At 39.8% G+C, this 18,086-nt stretch overlaps 1 protein-coding gene across 6 annotated transcripts in view; it reads left to right on the top strand.

The window, feature by feature from the left end:
* The window catches only part of RBMS2 (RNA binding motif single stranded interacting protein 2), an 82,681-nt gene extending 66,464 nt beyond the window's left edge, over positions 1-16,217 (top strand). For 2 of the 6 annotated variants that reach the window (XM_075199511.1, XM_075199515.1), the window contains exons 5-14: positions 1,065-1,222; positions 2,707-2,786; positions 4,278-4,396; positions 4,484-4,530; positions 5,290-5,383; positions 5,461-5,511; positions 6,207-6,317; positions 6,546-6,623; positions 8,145-8,228; positions 9,723-16,217. In XM_075199511.1, the coding sequence (XP_075055612.1) occupies positions 1,065-1,222; positions 2,707-2,786; positions 4,278-4,396; positions 4,484-4,530; positions 5,290-5,383; positions 5,461-5,511; positions 6,207-6,317; positions 6,546-6,623; positions 8,145-8,216 (810 nt within the window). In that variant the 3' untranslated portion in view covers positions 8,217-8,228; positions 9,723-16,217. The remainder of the gene's footprint in view (positions 1-1,064; positions 1,223-2,706; positions 2,787-4,277; positions 4,397-4,483; positions 4,531-5,289; positions 5,384-5,460; positions 5,512-6,206; positions 6,318-6,545; positions 6,624-8,144; positions 8,229-9,722) is intronic. The other 4 variants (XM_075199517.1, XM_075199513.1, XM_075199516.1 and 1 more) reach the window with 4 other exon arrangements.
* The last annotated feature ends 1,869 nt before the right edge of the window (positions 16,218-18,086 follow it).

Raw genomic sequence — 18,086 nt, 5'->3', positions numbered from 1 at the left:
GTGGCTTAAATATATCTTCCCCTTTACATTAAATGCAGCAAAAAGATTGTAATTCAGTGTAGGAACCTTAAGACAGAGAAGAGATATGATACATGTATGGCTATTGTAGGAACATGTATAACTAATCAATATGAAAAACAACCATACAAAGAAATTGTATGTATGAACTCTGTTTTATCTAGAAGAGTGTTTGACACCACAGTGTTCCTGCATCCCCCTCCTCACACCATGTCTCACACAGCCCTGCCCACACTAACACCATCACTGCCTCCCACCAGATCCGCACACTCCCTACATACCACTCTGCCACTGCCAATATTTTGCTGTTCAAGCTACAAGTTGTTAATCTCAGACTATTTCAAAGCTGAGGACAACCATGATATGCAGAGATTATATTTGTAAAAATATTCTCGTGCCTTCTGTTCCATCGATTAAATAACCCCCACCACAAAATTGCAGTTTTCAGAAATCTAGATGAGATCAGGTCACACAAGCTGATGAAGCCAAAGGTCCTTTATGATCGGAATCTCTTCTGATGAAGAACAATAGAAACAACACTAAGACCATATTAGGCTGCAGCTTTCCCTCTTTGTCATCTGATTCCTCCATGGGTTTAATTGATCTGTAGTAAAAGAGTAAGGGGGTGCTTCATAGTGTAGATAAGTATTTTATTAACAATAGCCTAAAAAACATACATTTCTGCATATCAGATATAATAAATAACGTGATTATCATAAGATAGTGATCCAGCTTTGTTCCAAGTACTTTGTTTAGGGCGGACAAATTTACACAGGATCCTTTGCTACTTTATCAGGGAAGTGTAGTGCGATAAGCTACGGGGGACTTCATCAGAGGTTGGCTGGGCCCCAGACACACCTCATTAAAATTATAAAAGCCCACCAATCATTTAAAAGGGGTGTGTGTCCTTTATCCAGTAATTTCAAGCTTTCCTTTGGCCAATCACGGGTCTGTAGGTTCTCTCTCTCTCGCTTTCTGTAGGTTCTCTCCCTAGTTTAATTGAATGATTTCATGTTATAATCCTTTTTCTTACTTTGGATTTGCAGCAACAGGAGCAAGATCCTACTAACCTGTACATCTCCAACTTGCCAGTCACCATGGACGAGCAGGAGCTGGAATCACTGCTGAAACCTTTCGGACAGGTTATATCCACTCGTATCCTGCGGGATGCTAGCGGAACTAGCCGAGGGGTCGGTTTTGCAAGGTGAGAGTGCATTGTATTGAGGTATAAAATAATGAATTATGTCCTTGCAGAGATAGAAGCTACATGAGTAATGTTCATCTATCTGTCTTGGGAAATTAATGATATTTATTGTCACTGCACAAGGATATAATTTGTGCATAAATAGAAATGATTTTCCCAATGCAGTTTTATTGCAGTAACGCTATATAATGCTGATTTAGAGTTTATTCGTGTATCATAGTCCTTAGTTAGTCTTAACTTATTTACTGTTCATATTAGTCTTGGAATATTGTAATTTAACCCCAATCCCAGAAGGTTATTTTCCTGAAGTCTGGGATTCTGTGCACTTTTGTATTAAAACTGAAAATCTAATGACCTTCATTTCTGATGAAACCTGGCATCCTCCTGTGTGAAGGGCGCAGAGGAAAGTGTTTTGTTTGGAGCACTAGGAAATACGAAAAGTTACTCCCGGTGAGACCAGCACATCACACACACATTTTGGGCCTTATTCATGTTTGGCTGTAAGTCCATTTTCATGCTGTATCTTGGATGACATAGCTCTGTTTATGCTCCAAAATTAATCTTGCACAAATAAATGCAATTTATGTCTGAAAGCATATGACACTTACCACTGCCTAAGACTTGAAGGGCAGAACTGGGCTGGGAAGACACAGATGACCTAGGCCATGTACAGTGAGGGTGTGTTCAGGGCAAGTACTGGGCTTCACTTAAGTATGTGGTTTGTTTTTTTTAGCTGTATAATTTTCATACGCTACAGGGCAGGTGTAAGTGCCGACTGATAGTGAGGACTGGCACGGCTTAGTCTTAAAATCTATGAAAATGCGTGCAACTAGCTAGTACAGAATATGTGTATGCAAGGAAGTACATTTTATGTACAGTACACATTAAGAATATCCCGATTTATGTATTTACTATTAAAAAATTAGTTTTCTTTTAACACATAGTTTTAAAAGTTGTTTATTTATCCGATATGCCTTTATATTGTACATATGTGTTTCCTGCGTACGGCAAGTAACGTTTAGGCAGAGCGTACTTATAACCCAGATTCAAATGGAAATGTATATTGAGATCCGGAATGCTCGGTTTTATTTAAACACAAGTTACGTGCAAGTTGCGTTCCAAGATGAATCATGCCCTTTATCTCTGCTGATGAAGTGACTAGAGAATACAATACAGCAGGCACTTCAGGTGTTGTGAAACTACAAGTCCCAGCATATCCTTCCAGCAATAAGCTGCTATATATTGGCAAAGCATGCTGGGGCTTGTAGTTTCACAACACCTGGAGTGCCACAGGTTAGCCAAGCCTGCAATACAACATGATATAATAACAAGTGCTATTCTATAAATAATTTTTTGGGTTGCGTCATGGATTTGTTGGGGCCTTCCCATTTACTGGACTGCCCATAATCTATATAAAATCTATATAAAACTGAGGTCTGTTAACATTGTTATGGTGGTTGGTTGAATGATGCTTTCCCTTGTAGAATGGAGTCTACAGAGAAATGTGAAGCTGTGATTTCTCACTTCAATGGCAAATACATGAAGATGCCCCCTGGTGTCCCAGGTAAGCCGTAGTATTCACTAGAAGGAGGCGGTTCCTAGCTGTAAGCACAAGAAACTAGAGTCACTCACCAGTCCTATATTATTTAATCCTACAAAGAGACAGGACTGCAGGGCGACTGGTGTTATGGTGGTCACAGAACCCCAAGGTGACTTGTGCTATCCTTGTGGTTTTTAATAATGACCTGATGCTGAACCCCAAGAGAATTTGTGTTACCTAGTCAGAGGTGAACTAGCCTGTTATTGTACATTCATTAGGGGACATGTATGAACACTGCTGTAAAGGTAACTGTGCTATAACTGATAGAAGCAAATTAGAACAATCGCTCCTTTCACTAATACAGTTCACAAAAGGCTTGATTAGTTCCAACATCTTCTTAACACCGTTAACTATGCGCCATGTGTCCTCTTATTAATGGAATATAATTCCATTGTACAAATCTTATAAGTTTTTATTTATATGGTACCACAGGGGATCCGCTGTGTCATAAATACCAATCAGAATTTAATCCAATTACACTCACTAGCTCATTAGAACTATAATTTATATGTTATGAAGGACACATACACCAAAGGCAATACCACGTTTTCAGCAAATGTCTGCAGAATGACCGTTACCCTTTATGTTCTGTGCGCTCACAGAGTGTTGGTAGCACCCTCAGCGCAATGCTCTGCGGACACCTCATCAGTGCCTTATTGGAGCCCATATGTATGAGGCCTGAATTATTTATGTTTGGAAGAAATTTAAATTTTGTGTTACATTCATTACAACGGAGGGGAAAAATGTCAATAATAAACAATTTTAGAAGGAAAGTGGCATCTTCTGAGTCCCTGAAATATAGTTTTGATCTAATAATTTTTAATAGCATATCAAGATATACATTGAAAGTATATGACAAGTTTGCTAAAGCCTAGTGACAATTATTTTATTATTCGCCAATGTGCAAAGATACAAATAACTACCTAGCTAACTCTATTCCAATTGGTGGCGTAGCTACAGGTCTCTGTGCAGAATATAAGCTGGGTCTGCGTTCTTATAACACCTACCTCCACCACAATGTCTGCCCTTATAGGGCTCTCCAACATCTGCCCTCCTCTTGTCTAGGAAAGGGAAACTGACATTGACAGCTCACAAGTTGGGGCAAGTTTATAGCGTGTGTTACGGCCATTATTTTTTGGTAGCTGCTAAAAGCAGCATAATTTAATTTGATAGTGATTTTTATGGATTTTTAGGAATGCTTAGATCTCCTATCATTCTATACAAAGGACACGTGCAAAATATGATTTTATAAAGGTCTAAAGTGATCACCGTGCTTTAGGTGCCAGATCTAATATTTTACCTATCTCGCTTCATTTTATATGCCCATTGCAATTAACTCTGCTGTGCAGTTATTGGCACAATATTATTACCATCAATATAACAGTATGACAGCAATATTCTGGCTATTGGAGTGTCATGGACTGTTGAATGATTCAATTATTTTTCTTTTCCCAGCACCCCAAGATCCTCTCCTTTGCAAGTTTGCTGACGGAGGACAAAAAAAAAGGCAAACCCAGGGGAAGTATATTCAGAATGGACGTGGCTGGCCACGAGATGGAGAGACGGTAATTTCAGTTGAGTTTTCCATTGCTTTCTCTTCTTTTTAAACCTTCCTACCACTAATGTTTTTTTTTTTTTATGATATCACTTTATTTCTTTAGGGTGGAATGACCTTGACATATGATCCTACAACTGCTCTGCAGAATGGGTAAGATACCTGCGTTTCATTATTTGCCTGTACAGATGGAGCTGAAGTCTTTTAGCCAGACTTGGGGAGGCAGGGGTGGTGCGGTGTGGGGAGGCAGGTGAGGTGCGGCGTGGGGAGGCAGCGGTGGTGCGGCGTGGGGAGGCAGCGGTGGTGCGGGGAGGCGGGGGTGGTGCGGTGTGGTGAGGCACCGGTGGGGTGTGGCAGTGGTGGGGAGGCAGCGGTGGTGCGGCGCGGGGAGGCAGCGGTGGGGTGTGGCAGCGGTGGTGCGGTGCAGGGAGGCAGCGGTGGTGCGGCGTGGGGAGGCAGCGGTGGTGCGGGGAGGCGGGGGTGGTGCGGTGTGGTGAGGCACCGGTGGGGTGTGGCAGTGGTGGGGAGGCAGCGGTGGTGCGGCGCGGGGAGGCAGCGGTGGGGTGTGGCAGCGGTGGTGCGGTGCAGGGAGGCAGCGGTGGTGCGGCGTGGGGAGGCAGCGGTGGTGCGGTGTGAAATGCACTTTGAGCACCCTCCAGGCGGCACACATTGAAGCAGCTGGTATTCTCCATGCATACAAAAGAATAAATAAATGCATTTGTGCCCTATGCGTTGCAACATGGTTTTCCCGGGAGTATATGTTCTTTATTTGTTTTGTGTTTTGCTCCCAACTCTAAATGAAGCCTGACGTGTGCAGTAAACCAGTGTCTATATAAATGAGCCTGTTAATCATCTTTCTGCATTGTAGATAATGTGCATTCTTAGTTAATTTTTTATATATATATATCTCAGGTTTTACACCACCCCATACAGTATTGCCCCCAACCGGGTGATCGCTCAGGCAGCCCTCTCCCCATACCTGCCATCACCTGTTTCTTCTTATCAGGTAGGTAGAACAATAACTAACAGGTTTTATCCATTACGTGATGTGTACTATACCAATACTGTGTGCTTTATGTGTAGGTCCACAATCCCTCCTGGATGCATCATCAGTCTTACCTCATGCAGCCTGCAGTGAGTATCTATTCATTTATCTCCAACCAAAGCACCAACCTATAAACTCCTTTCTGACCCTTCTCTATCTGTCTGATACGTCACTTGCATCCACTTTATTCACTCCTCTGCTGCTGATGCCACCTTCCCTTTGTGCCCTAATATATCTACAAATGGCACTGCCAGGCCATTAAACCATATGTTTTGATGGCCAGTGACCTAAAAGCGTTTCACCTACTAAGTAAGATGCCAGGTACCGGATTTTACCTGGGGTAACAGATTTTTCATTATAATTTTATAACTAAAAAAATAAATAAAAATAAATGAGCAAATTGAAAAAAACCAGTGTAATTTGTACACCTGACATTAGCATACTATGCACCTGAAAGCAGAATAATGTACGGTGCAGTGTATTGAAAAGCAATAGCTGTTGTCCTCTATATCCGTGTATCTCAGCCTGGGTGCACAGAGTCTGCTAACAGCACACACCATCCATATCTGCATGCTTTATTATCCACACCTTAATCTGGGTCACTTATTATGCCAGCCGTCTCCTAGCGCAGATATAATTATACACGGTAAGACAAGACCCTGAGGACTGGAGCTGAGAATCACTGATTTAGAAGCGCACTTTTCAATGTTGTAGCATAACTGGAAGGTGGCTAGGCCTTGTGGTTGTGTGCACTGTTGCCCCTTGAACCTGCACTCTTTGGTAGGGAACTGTCCTCACCCCCACTATGGACCATGCTATTTCCATCCAGCCTGCTTCCATGATGGGACCTCTGACTCAACAGCTGGGACACCTGTCGCTGGGCAGCACGGGAGCGGTAAGAAACGATTCATTCTGAATGTATGTTTTCTACAAATAGAGGGGGAGTGTGGTTTTCACGTTCATGAATATATTTATTGCATAAAAAAATGTAGAAGTTTCCAGAGCATCCAAGTCTCTGTAATAATTGGTAGGAACGCTAAGCAGTTAAGAACTGAAGGGCCGTTGTCTAAATCTGCATCATAATGATTTTGATCACCCTGATTAATGTTCTGTTTGATTTTAGTATATGCCAGCTGCAGCTGCTATGCAGGGGGCTTATATCCCCCAGTACCCGTCCGTGCCTTCTACTGTCTCCATAGAGGTGAGTTACTGCTAGTGGTGCGAGATGGTGAAATGATACAATACAGTAAGGCTTAATTAATGTAACCTGTAGCACGTTGCAACAGGTTCTAAAATGAGCTCCATTTTTGGAGATCTGGAATTCTTTATGGATCATGTTCAGATGTAGAATGGAGTCAAATGGGAGATTTTGTTTTGCAGAATGTTTTTCATAATAGTACCAGGGTTATTGTTCAGTGCCAGTAAGGTCAGACTGGACATTTACTCCTCAATACTATATAAGTGTGACATATTTTATTAAACCGTTCACCAAACATCTGTTTAAAATGGATGTTATTATGTATTTGGAAAATAAATATGTTTAGTTGCCAAAATATTAATATTAGGACTAATATTTTTTTATTTTTACTTTGGGCTTCCCTAGCCCAGCCAACAGGGCAGATAAAGACACAATAAGGCTGGTGTCACACCACCTACAAAAATGTAACATCATTTAGTGACAAAGCTTTCAATGGGTAACAGTTTCTTTTCCCCAGAAAGAATGACAACTGACATCCTCATATGTAACAGACACGACTGGTTTTCCCAGGATAGATCATCACCATTTATTTATATAGCGCCACTGATTCCGCAGCGCTGTACAGAGAACTCGCTCACATCAGTCCCTGCTCCATTGGAGTTTACAGTCTAAATTCCCTAACATACACACAGACACACAGAGAGGGAGAGAGAGACTAGGGTCAATTTGATAGCAGTCAATTAACCTACTAGTATGTTTTTGGAATGTGGGAGGAAACCGGAGCACCCAGAGGAATCCCACACAGATAAGGCCATCTTTTTCTTGCGGTGAGTCTGTAATTTTCCTAGAAATCAGATTCTTTGTGTACCCTGATTGGGAGAATCAAAGTGAATAGATTCCTAGAACTGTTTCACAGTATGTGACATACAAGCATGGGGTGGATTTTATTGTGTAATATAATGCCGTCGTACACAGGGAATCATGGTGACAAGGACTAGCTTTTCTCTTTGAAAAGTGTCTCTAAACTAACTGGGCTCCGAATCTGACAGTTGTGTTTTTCTGTCTCACACCAGCCTATCTATGTGCAAGAGGATTTTTATTTTTTATGTCCTTGTTCAAAAGCCTAAAAATCTCCCTGCCCTGGAAAAACAAGCAAGCGATTGTCTTTGGCCTCAGCCCACCCACCAGGCAAAAGGGACAAACTTTGTTTCCCCTTCATATAACCCTTAAGATAAAATTTACCATTGAGTGCAAGTCTAAGATCTGGCATAAATTACAGGACAGATGTCATCAGAATAATGTGTATTTCCATTGCTTGAAATTGACTGATATAAATATACTGCTTTTTCCATGAGGGGGTTTGAGAGCTTGGTGGCTTGAAAGTTCCCTATTGTCAGTTGCGTTATATAACAGTAAACCATTGCTGTTCTACAGTGACGTTTTCTCATATTTCTGCTGCGTTAATGTGACTTAGGCTGTGGTACTGATTGTGACAGACTCCTCCTAATTATTTGTTTTGCTCAGGAGAGCAGCGGGCAGCCTCAACAAGTTGCCGTGGAAACCGCCACAGAACATGCCGCTTATTCGTACCAGTGAAAGTGAGCGCAGGTAAGAGTATCCGTATTCTACACAATTAGTAAACAGAAAAAGGTGGGTGTGAGAGTTTCACTAGAATATTAATCCAAGAAAAAAGAATGATCCTGAAATCCAAACGCAGCCTATTTTGTATTTAGTTAATTGTAATATGTAGAAATGTTTGTATAGTTTTATAGGACTTTACCTATTTTTATGAAGGTGTTAATATGGCCATTTGCAGAGCTTACCTTTAAGCCTACTGCTTCATATCCCCTCCCAGAGCCTTCTGTCAGTTTCTTATGTATTGTAATCTCTTCAGAACTCAGTAGCTCAGGTGTGCACCCTAGTGGTGAGAGGTAAGTATAACACCATTGGGGGCAGGAGATGCCAGCGGATCGTAGAATCCTGAAAATATGATATAGACCAGGCTGCAGGTAGAGCTCTCTAAATATGTTTATAGCATACACAGAGGGATTGCACAAAACTGCATCTATCATATGTTTTTCCTGTATAGCACAATTTAGCAAAGAAACATTTTAGGGTTAAAGGGCCTTTACAGGACCATATACAGGATCATTTTGTCGCATCCTCGTCGGTGCCACATTTTCTATCATTGCTTTTTCTTTGGTGACATGAGAGAAACTGCTCATCTTTTAGAGCACTAACCCTGTTAAACTGAAGGGAGCCTTTCAGTAACGGATTCATTCATATTTTAGATGACTCCAGTTTTTATGTTGCATTTCAGTATAAAATTATGAGTAAAGTTCCCTGCTATTTGCCTCCTAAAGGCTATCGGTGTAATTTTTGCCACACATGGACATATAGGGTCTAATAGTCCAATTGCCAAAAGACTGGACGAGTGGACAATTTGGCAACAGCGACACAAGGACTGAATGACTGGATACAGGGCCCAATGCAGTGTAGTTGCTGTCTCTAATACGAAACTTGTTTAAAAAAGAAAAAAAACAGGCAAGATTATTTTGACACTTCACATAGAATAAATAAAATCCATGGGATGCAGTTACTGGAACTTCTAAAAAAGGAAAAATGGAGGTGTTGCCCTGATCCTAGCTATCATTTTCTAGACTGTACTAGATAAATGATAGCTGGAATGTAATTGGTTGCTATGGGCAACATCTCCACTTCTCCTTTTTAAAAGTTCTAATAAATCTACCCAAATGTGTAGCCAGTGTAAGGAAGAATAGGAGATGAACTGAGACTGAATGAATTGACATGGAGATTAAAAGTGTAGGACACAAGTGTGGATATTCATATAATCTACAAAAATCTGTTTTTGATCAAGGAGGTGAAGAGCAAATCGTGGCCATATGTTAGGGTCACCTCAGCTCAACGTGTGGTGTTTTTTTTTTTTTTTTTTAAATAAACGTTTTATTAACATTATGGAACATGACATATTACCTCAAGAACTTTCCAACTTGCTCTTCTTTCCATGCCTATTCTGGTCTTGCAGACTACTTGAGGCTATCATTGTGAGTTTATAATGAAAAGGTATAATTTCTTTGTCAGGTTCACATGTGGGAATGAGTCAGCGCAGGAAGTGACCAGATCGAGAGCTGCGGGGCTGAACATGAGGCTTTACTGAAAAGCGGGAATAACTGAAAAAAAATAAAATACATGTGCTGGGGGGATGAATGAAGAAAAAACAAAACAATTTATTTTTCTTTCTTTCTTTTGCAAAGAAGCATTTTTACTGCAATAAACTTTAAAACTTCCAAGGAACCAAAGCAGCTAGAAAAAGAGAACTCAAGAAACCTTATGAAACCAGAACAGACTTTCAAATCTAAAAGAAACACAAGAAAAACATAGAAAACAAACAAAAAAAGGAAAAAAAGAAGAAAAAAAAAAGAAAAAATCCAACAAAGCAGAAAAAAACAAATTCTATTTTAATAAAGAAGATTTTTTTTGTCATTTTTTTACCGTAGAATATTTTTTTTTTCTTTTTCTCTTTTTTTTTTTTTTAATTTAAATGTGTGCCGTACAAGGAAAGTGCAGTACCAGGACATAAGCGGCAGATCGTATGCGGAAGAGAGACTGTAAAGGGGAAGTTGCAATTTTGCTGCCTGACGCCATTTTATTTTTCATTTTTTAAGGACTTTGTGGCTGGATTTTGTTTTATTTTGGGGTTCGGGGGGGGGGGGGGGCGGGTGGTTAGGGCTTGTTAGGGATCAGGAGGGGTGCAAGTGATATGCAAAAACAGTTTTTTGGAAGGTGATTTTATCATTTTGTTTGCATTTTTTGTTTGTGTTTTATGTTGATGATCTTTTTTTCCAAAATGGAAGCCATGGCAAAGAGTTACAGAAATCAAAATGGATACCAACATGGTAAAGGGTAAACCTGTAGGAAGGAGGAAACGGAAAACTTTGACAAGTGACTGAAAATCACATAAGTGTAGACCACTTAGCTGCACAAAAGGCTTCTTACTTCAGCTTCAGAGTATAGATAATTTATGAATGGATCTGTACACGTCAGAATTGGTCTCGAAGTAACTTTGGTATATAAGTTAAGAGAAAAGTATATTTGAATTATTATTTATTTTCATCTGAAGTTTCTTGGCAGCTTTGTAGTCCATAGTGAGATTTGCTGGCCTTCATAGGAAATCTATCCTTAGGAAGCCTTCAGAAATAGTGAACATGCCAACTAATTGTGATTTTTGTTTTTAATTTTGTTTTACATGGTAGTGGGCCTACAGGTTTACAGAATTATCTGCTTCACCCACATAAACAATTCCAACAAAACCCATGTAAGATATATTTGCTCAATTGTTGTACATTGTAGTTTCTTCCTTGGAAAGCTCCTGATATTGACCCCTTGAAGAGTGTCAATAACAAAAAGCAAAAGGTCAAGATTTAATGATGACTGTCTGTGTGCAGATATGTCAGTCATTGAATGAATAATATGGACTATCACTTATCGAAGCTATGAAACCTAGTTTAGATTGGTTTGTGTGCATCTTTGATGTGCACATTAACTGTTACATGAGTCTGTTTTCTCTAAATTATGCTCTAGACACCTATTTTGAGTGTGGGTATTGTGAGGGTGCATGAATGCCCCCTGGTGGCATTCTAGAATATTGCAGTTGTCTAAGGATTCCAGTATAGTTCGCTAGTTTTAGTGGGTCATTTTAATGGTTTTACTATTGTGTGGTGCTGTTTTCTGTGCATAGATTTTGAAGATAGTATAGAGCAACATAGTCTTCCTGAAAATGTTCCTGTTTCACAAGAGCAGAAAATAATCTTGCTGGGAAAATGTGATCTGAGGCTGGAGAAAATACCAATGCCGTGGATAGCAGGCGGTGCAATACCTGCCTTTGCTTGCATTGACCTAATGTGATTATTTGTCTTCATTACAAGTTTCACATTGATCAGGGTGGTACAACCTTGCCCATTTAGTGTTTATTTGTTTGTTTGTTTTGTTATTTTAATTTTGGCCTGTCATACCATGTGGCTTCACCTTTGTCATCTATTGTAGCGAAAGCTACAATTTGTCATGTGTAAAGGAGGCAAGCTTCAAATTTCGTTGACCTTGATTGTAAATAAATTTTTTCTCGGGTTTATATAAGAGGGCTTCCAAAATTTCTGCATCTATTTACTCCGTATAATGTAAATAAATGTTCAGGGCATTGAGGGTTAGATCTGCTTTTTATATATGTGGGATTTTTAATTAATCTAGGAATAATATGTGCATAAACCAATTCATTGAGGTATTGTGATGACCTTATAAAAAACGAAGAAGAAGAGAGAAGAAGTTTTGAATAGTTTGACAAGACATTAAGGGATGTGGTCACTTTGTCACATTTTGATTGGTTGCAGTCTTTAGATTTGTTCGTGACAGTGCTCCGGATTGTGGTCTATGCTTCAAATACTTTTCTTACCTGAATTCAGTGTGATAAATATTGGCCATTCTGGGGTGTTTTCCATCTAACATTAGATGTATGTCATTGTTATGGGCATAGGAAGTCTGTACCCCCTCATACTGTGCTTTGGCTCTTGGTGTGACTAGCTAGAGTCACAGAGCGCTAGAATACTTGAGTATCTGGCAGTGACTCCGTACAATGCTTATCCAGGTCACCCACTATTCCCAATTTGAATTTACTGTTGGCTAGTGACATCACTGTGGCATAAAGTGCAGAGTGATGTCACTGGTACCTAGCAAGCTGATAGGCTGTATGCTTATGAATATGACTGCTTTCACTCTGTGTAGGCAACAGCTACACTTTAACAAAGAACTAGGAAAGTTCCATAGACCAGAACACCTTAATGCTAAGGAATAACCATTACAATGATCACCTTTGGTTGAAGAATATAAGTAAACTACCTATATATCAGAAATGCTTCCTTCTTATTGTACTCTCTTTTTTAAATAACTATGCCCCCCTTTCCTACCTGTATTCTCTGCCTATTCCCAGTAGCTGCAATACTTCATCTATACACCTCCATATTTCATGTTTTCAAGGCACCACACCAACCAATTGTATGTGAAAATGACAGGTCCGTTTAAATATCTGTTTTGTGAGTGATATAAGTAGGTAAGTTGTACCATCTTTAGAACATTGGTTGATGTGCTCAGCATAGTTTCAGATGCATTTAGAGCGAAGGTAGAAGAACTGGATCCTTTGGACAACAGTCAGAACATGAGCAACTAGTTTGACATGAGGGGATCCTCATATCGAAGTGTAAAACTGGATGGTGTCACATCAGTGTAAGGAGCCTGCTTATTGGGTATAGAAGGACAAAATGATTATCACAACGGTAGTTGTTGTCATTTGACAGATAACCACAGACCAGACGGGAAAAATGCCAGTTTGTTCTCCTAGCTCTTGTACCCAATGGCTATGGATGTTATTGGGTTTATTTAATAAAATGGTGTGAGTAGATCTCATGCCAGATCCTAGCTTTCATTTGTCTGACTACACTAGACCGTCATTGCGCATTATATTAAATAAGAACCAACTAGTGGGTTATTGATAATGTTTGCATAATGCTGCTGGTTTCTTTCCATAAGAATAGGCTTCTAGGTTTCAATTTGTTTATGTTTTGAATTTAAATGTGTTTTGTTGTTTTTTTTGTTGCCTTTTCCCCACCCACATATGCTTACCGTATTGAGTGCAGGCACCGGTCCTGATAGGAATGTTGATGCATCTTTTTTGTTTTTATTATATTTTTAGAAGTGTATATGTTGTCGACATAAATTATAATACATAACCTGTAAATGTTCTTTGTTGCTAGGGCACCCACAGAATTCCCCTTGAAACTGTGACTTTCCAAACCCAATGCATCCTGCAGAGCAGCGTTGAATAGAATACAGCCCTACAGTGTTCATTCCCATTAAGTGTCATTTGTTAAATATGCTTTTGATAGTCTTGTTTTTTGGTTCATCTTCCCTTTTTACATTGCATTGTTTATGCTATCAACTATACACATGTGTCTTTAGGAAATTTCTGCCTCAATACCTGTTAGGCCATAGCCTTGGCTATTTCTTTCACAGTATGATATAAGTGTGGTGATCTAGATAAGTGTTAATAATAGTAGTCCATTGACCCTCAGCAATGAAGCATTGAAACAAAATGATGTATATATGTGTATACCACACAGATAGCAAGGGGGTGTATAAGTGACCAATAGATGACTACATGCGTCCTCTGCAGGGGGAAGTGTGCTCTTTATGGTTGGTGTTCACCGTTAAGCTGAGTAGATATCCGATGTGTGGATCTTTTTTTGTAGAAATAGAAGGATTTTTTTTTATTATTTGTGTCTGTATTTATGAATATGTTACCAAAGAGTTTGAAAAGCCATAAAAAGGGAAAAATAACACTTTCATCCCTCCTTACATCCCAATAGTGCAATACGTTGTGTTTTCTTCCATGCTTGCTGGTTAGTAAAGGTGCAATTCTGAACGGAATAGGGGTAGAAAACAGACCTCTTTATTTATGTGTGTACATAGAGATGTCAGCTTGCAGAAAGTTACATGTGAATGGATCTGTGTGCGTGTGATAGGTTTCATTTCTGGCAGTGTTATGAGTGCTGTGTTTTGTTGTTCTGTTCCTAGATGATAACAATATGATGGGCTTTAACCAGTTAAATGAACAATACACGTCTGCCTAGGTAACCATTACCGTCACACGATGCAACATCACTCAACTTCTTTTACTATGCTCATGAAACAAGAACCTGGAAAATGGGGCTTTTCTTGGTACTTTAATGGTGCTAGCCTGTCTTACATTTAGTGCAAGACTGGTGCAGCTCATTCAATGAACATACTTATCGTATTATAATACGTTTAGCAGGGCAAAGCACAGTCCTATTCGTGTATCCATTATGTGGGCCCAGCCAACATTTATGAGACTTTAGCCCATTAACTGACAAAGAACTGAAGAGCCACGTACTGCAGTAGATGTGTCTAGTTCCTAGTGAATGGACAGACTAGATATTAAACCACAGTTTACACATGACGGGTATACTTTACTATGTCTTCATTGTATACTAAAGATACACTTCTGCTATTGGAGACCTATTGCTGCATGACAGATTCTAAACTAACCCCAGACATCAAAGTTCAATGACAAAGTTATCATATATGAACTTATCAGATGGCCTATCTGGCCCAGTCACAGAACCATTTTATAATTTCACTCATTTTATTCCTTGATTGTTCGTTTCTGAATAATGCTTCTCTGGAAGATTATGGCTCTTGAAGACAAAGCTGAACATGTCTGGGTTGGGATATATGTACAGTCTACCCATTGTCATGTTTGATATACACAACTTTGTATGTCTCAAAACTCAGTTTTCCTGAGTAAAATAGAAATACTTATTAGAAACATGAGGATAGCAATGTGGCGGTAATGGTTAGCTCTCTGCTATAAATACATTGGGATTATCTACCCATCATATAGTGTAGGTTGATTAATAAATAAGGCAGGTGACTTTTGCTTATCCAATTGTTGATGAACTACAATGTTAGATATGTATTTGTGCCTTAGCTCAGGCAGCCTGACCATGGAAGGGACTGTACTGCAGTGGCAGCCTAAGATCCACTGGTAGCTTTACCCTGCAGTATGGTGGCCACTGATATGAAGATCCACCTGTCTGGCCTTACACGTTGCATCAAGTTAGATGCATTCAGTGCGGGCCATTGATAGCTGCACACGCTTGGTAGATTACAGTCATTCACCTCTCAAAACCTCCAACCAGGCAGGTCAAAGTCTGCTGGGGTGGACTGCCAATCATCCCGACCTGATATATACCACACTAGTGACCACAAATGGTGCCAACTTCTTCCACATTACGTGGCTTGGGTATAACTAGGCTATAGGTATAGGAGTAGTAAGGAAGGCTGGTGCCGAGCATGTCAGTTGTGGTTAGATTGATATCATTTGGACATGTGAACGTCTGACAATCTCACGCATTCAGGAGCAATCCAACAGTCAGACTGGTGTGGAGATACTATTCCATTGCTTTTTGTTTCTGCATGTGCAAAAGTAAGCTGAATCTGTTACATTTATATGTCTGACCCATGATTAACCCCCTTTTTCAGAGTGCCTTATTACTTTAGTGTATTGTACACATGTACTGTAGCAGATGATGGACATGAGAGAGGATTTGGTGTTTGTGTCTTGTCTGTGTTGCTGATGTCACTAGGACAGTGTGCTTTATGAAGAGTGTGCGTGTTATCTTGTAAGATTCTGAGGAGGTGAAGCGGAAATCACTGATGGCTTCTGATGCAGCTTGAATAAGGTACATCACCGATTAGAATATCAGAATGAACCACCTTGCAATAGGAAGAGTCAAACTTTGCACAGACCCTTTTCTACCAGCTCATGGCAGAGAATAAAAAGTGCCGAGCTGGAGGGAAAAAGGGCACTACCCTCGTGTCATTGCTGGATGCTGTGATGTGACTTCATGTAATGCCCAGAGCTATATGTTCCTGCATGTCTTTCTGGTTTCATACCCACTGGTATTAATTTCATGCATCTTATTATTCTTAAAATAGAATGCATCATTACCAATGACGACATACACACTTGTGTTTTTATTAGAGTTTGGGTACATTGCCTCCCGAATACTTCTTGTTCCATTCAATGCAAGTATTGCAAGTTATAATCACTGCGGAAACCTAAGATGGTCTGTTATTACCTCAAAATGCTAGTAACGACTAGTAATACTAGTAACGGCTAGTAATGCTAGTAACGGCTAGTAATGCTAGTAACGGCCGGTAACAACTAGTAATGCTAGTAACGGCTGGTAATGCTAGTAACGGCTGGTAACAACTAGTAATGCTAGTAACGGCTAGTAACAACTAGTAATGCTAGTAACGGCTAGTAATGCTAGTAAGGGCTGGTAACAACTAGTAATGCTAGTAACGGCTAGTAATGCTAGTAAGGGCTGGTAACAACTAGTAATGCTAGTAACGACTAGTAATGCTAGTTTGCATTTGACAGCTGTTTTCACTCACCTTTTTAAAGCAGAAACAAAAAACACCAGTGGGTACAAAGCATTAACCATCTGCCAACTTGCTCTCGGTTGCAGCATACCTACTGACTAATTAGCTTAACTATCAGTAGTCAATGAGATTTGTTTCATTTAAATTCAGATAAAAAATAAGTAGTTGGGGCAGAAGAAAAATAAGACTCCGAAAAACAATTCTGAAGGGGAAGGAGAAGGGGGAGACTTTTCTCTCTTCTGCCCTGTATGTCAGTGCAGCAATTGTTTTATTTTATTCCGTCCCCATGTTCAGTTGACAGTTTGTCACCTACTAACTGGGGTATGTGGACTGTCTCACTAGCCTGGGAATGGATTACCTGGAAACATCTGCTTCTGTTGTATTATTATTTGGATCAAATGTGTATTGTGGTCACAAGATCAGATTATATTCTGTATACATTTACCCAGATGGTCCTGGCTTGAAGCTCTGTGGGAACAGGTGAAATCATTCCTAACCCATCATATAGAGCAGCTCACATGTTGCTGTCCTAAGAGGAAGATTTATCTCGGCCATATATAATGAACATCAATTCATTCTTATCTTAAACGTTGCCCTTTACTCTTTCCTCCTCTTTCTGTGCTAGTAATGATTCCCCAGTCCTCAACAAGCACCCATAAGCTGAGCTATTACACAGAAATATATTGTATAGCACAAAAAGTATAATTTCTGGTTGTCCAGGCAGCTTCAGCCTTCTAGTAGACTTGATGAAGAATGTTAGAATAACCTGATAACCTCTTACTGAAAGTCGTCCAGTTCAGTTTTTGGTTCTCTTTGTATCTTTTTTAAAAACTAAGCATTGCTAATAAGTCTTCACGTATAGTTTTAATGACTGTTATCATGTTTGATACTTTGGTTTAGATTTATCTACTGGTTGCTATGGGCAGTGTTGCCTATAGCAACCAGTCAAATGTTAGCGACCATTTATCTAGTACATTCTAAAATCTGGTTGCTATGGGCAACACCTCCACTCTTCCTTTTTTAGTAGATTTGATAAATTCACTCTTATAAAGTATCTCCCCAATATGAACATATGTACCTGTTTTTTACCGCACTCATAAAAGTAAACAAAAACCCTATCTGATCAGGGAAGCTGGTCACACGCTGTGATACTGCAATGACCACAATACCCAATAATTATGCATTCAGAATTGATTTCTTCATTTTTAAGCATGTTGGTGAATGTGGTTAGAAGATGACTGCGGTCTTCTGACTGCCACCAGGCTGCAGATACCTTGGAACTGATCCTGCTTCTAAGCCCATCATACTTGTGGGTATTGATCCATGCCAACGGGTACATGCAGTGCATGTGTTACTGCGTTAATCATCCTATCCTGACCATTTGCGAGTACTTTGACACTTCTCTCCTTAAAGCTCTGTAATAGTAATATA

This window comes from Mixophyes fleayi, chromosome 2, assembly GCF_038048845.1.
Source record: "Mixophyes fleayi isolate aMixFle1 chromosome 2, aMixFle1.hap1, whole genome shotgun sequence".
NCBI classification, from domain to species: Eukaryota; Metazoa; Chordata; class Amphibia; order Anura; family Limnodynastidae; genus Mixophyes; species Mixophyes fleayi.
This window is presented reverse-complemented; position numbering and strand designations above follow the sequence as displayed.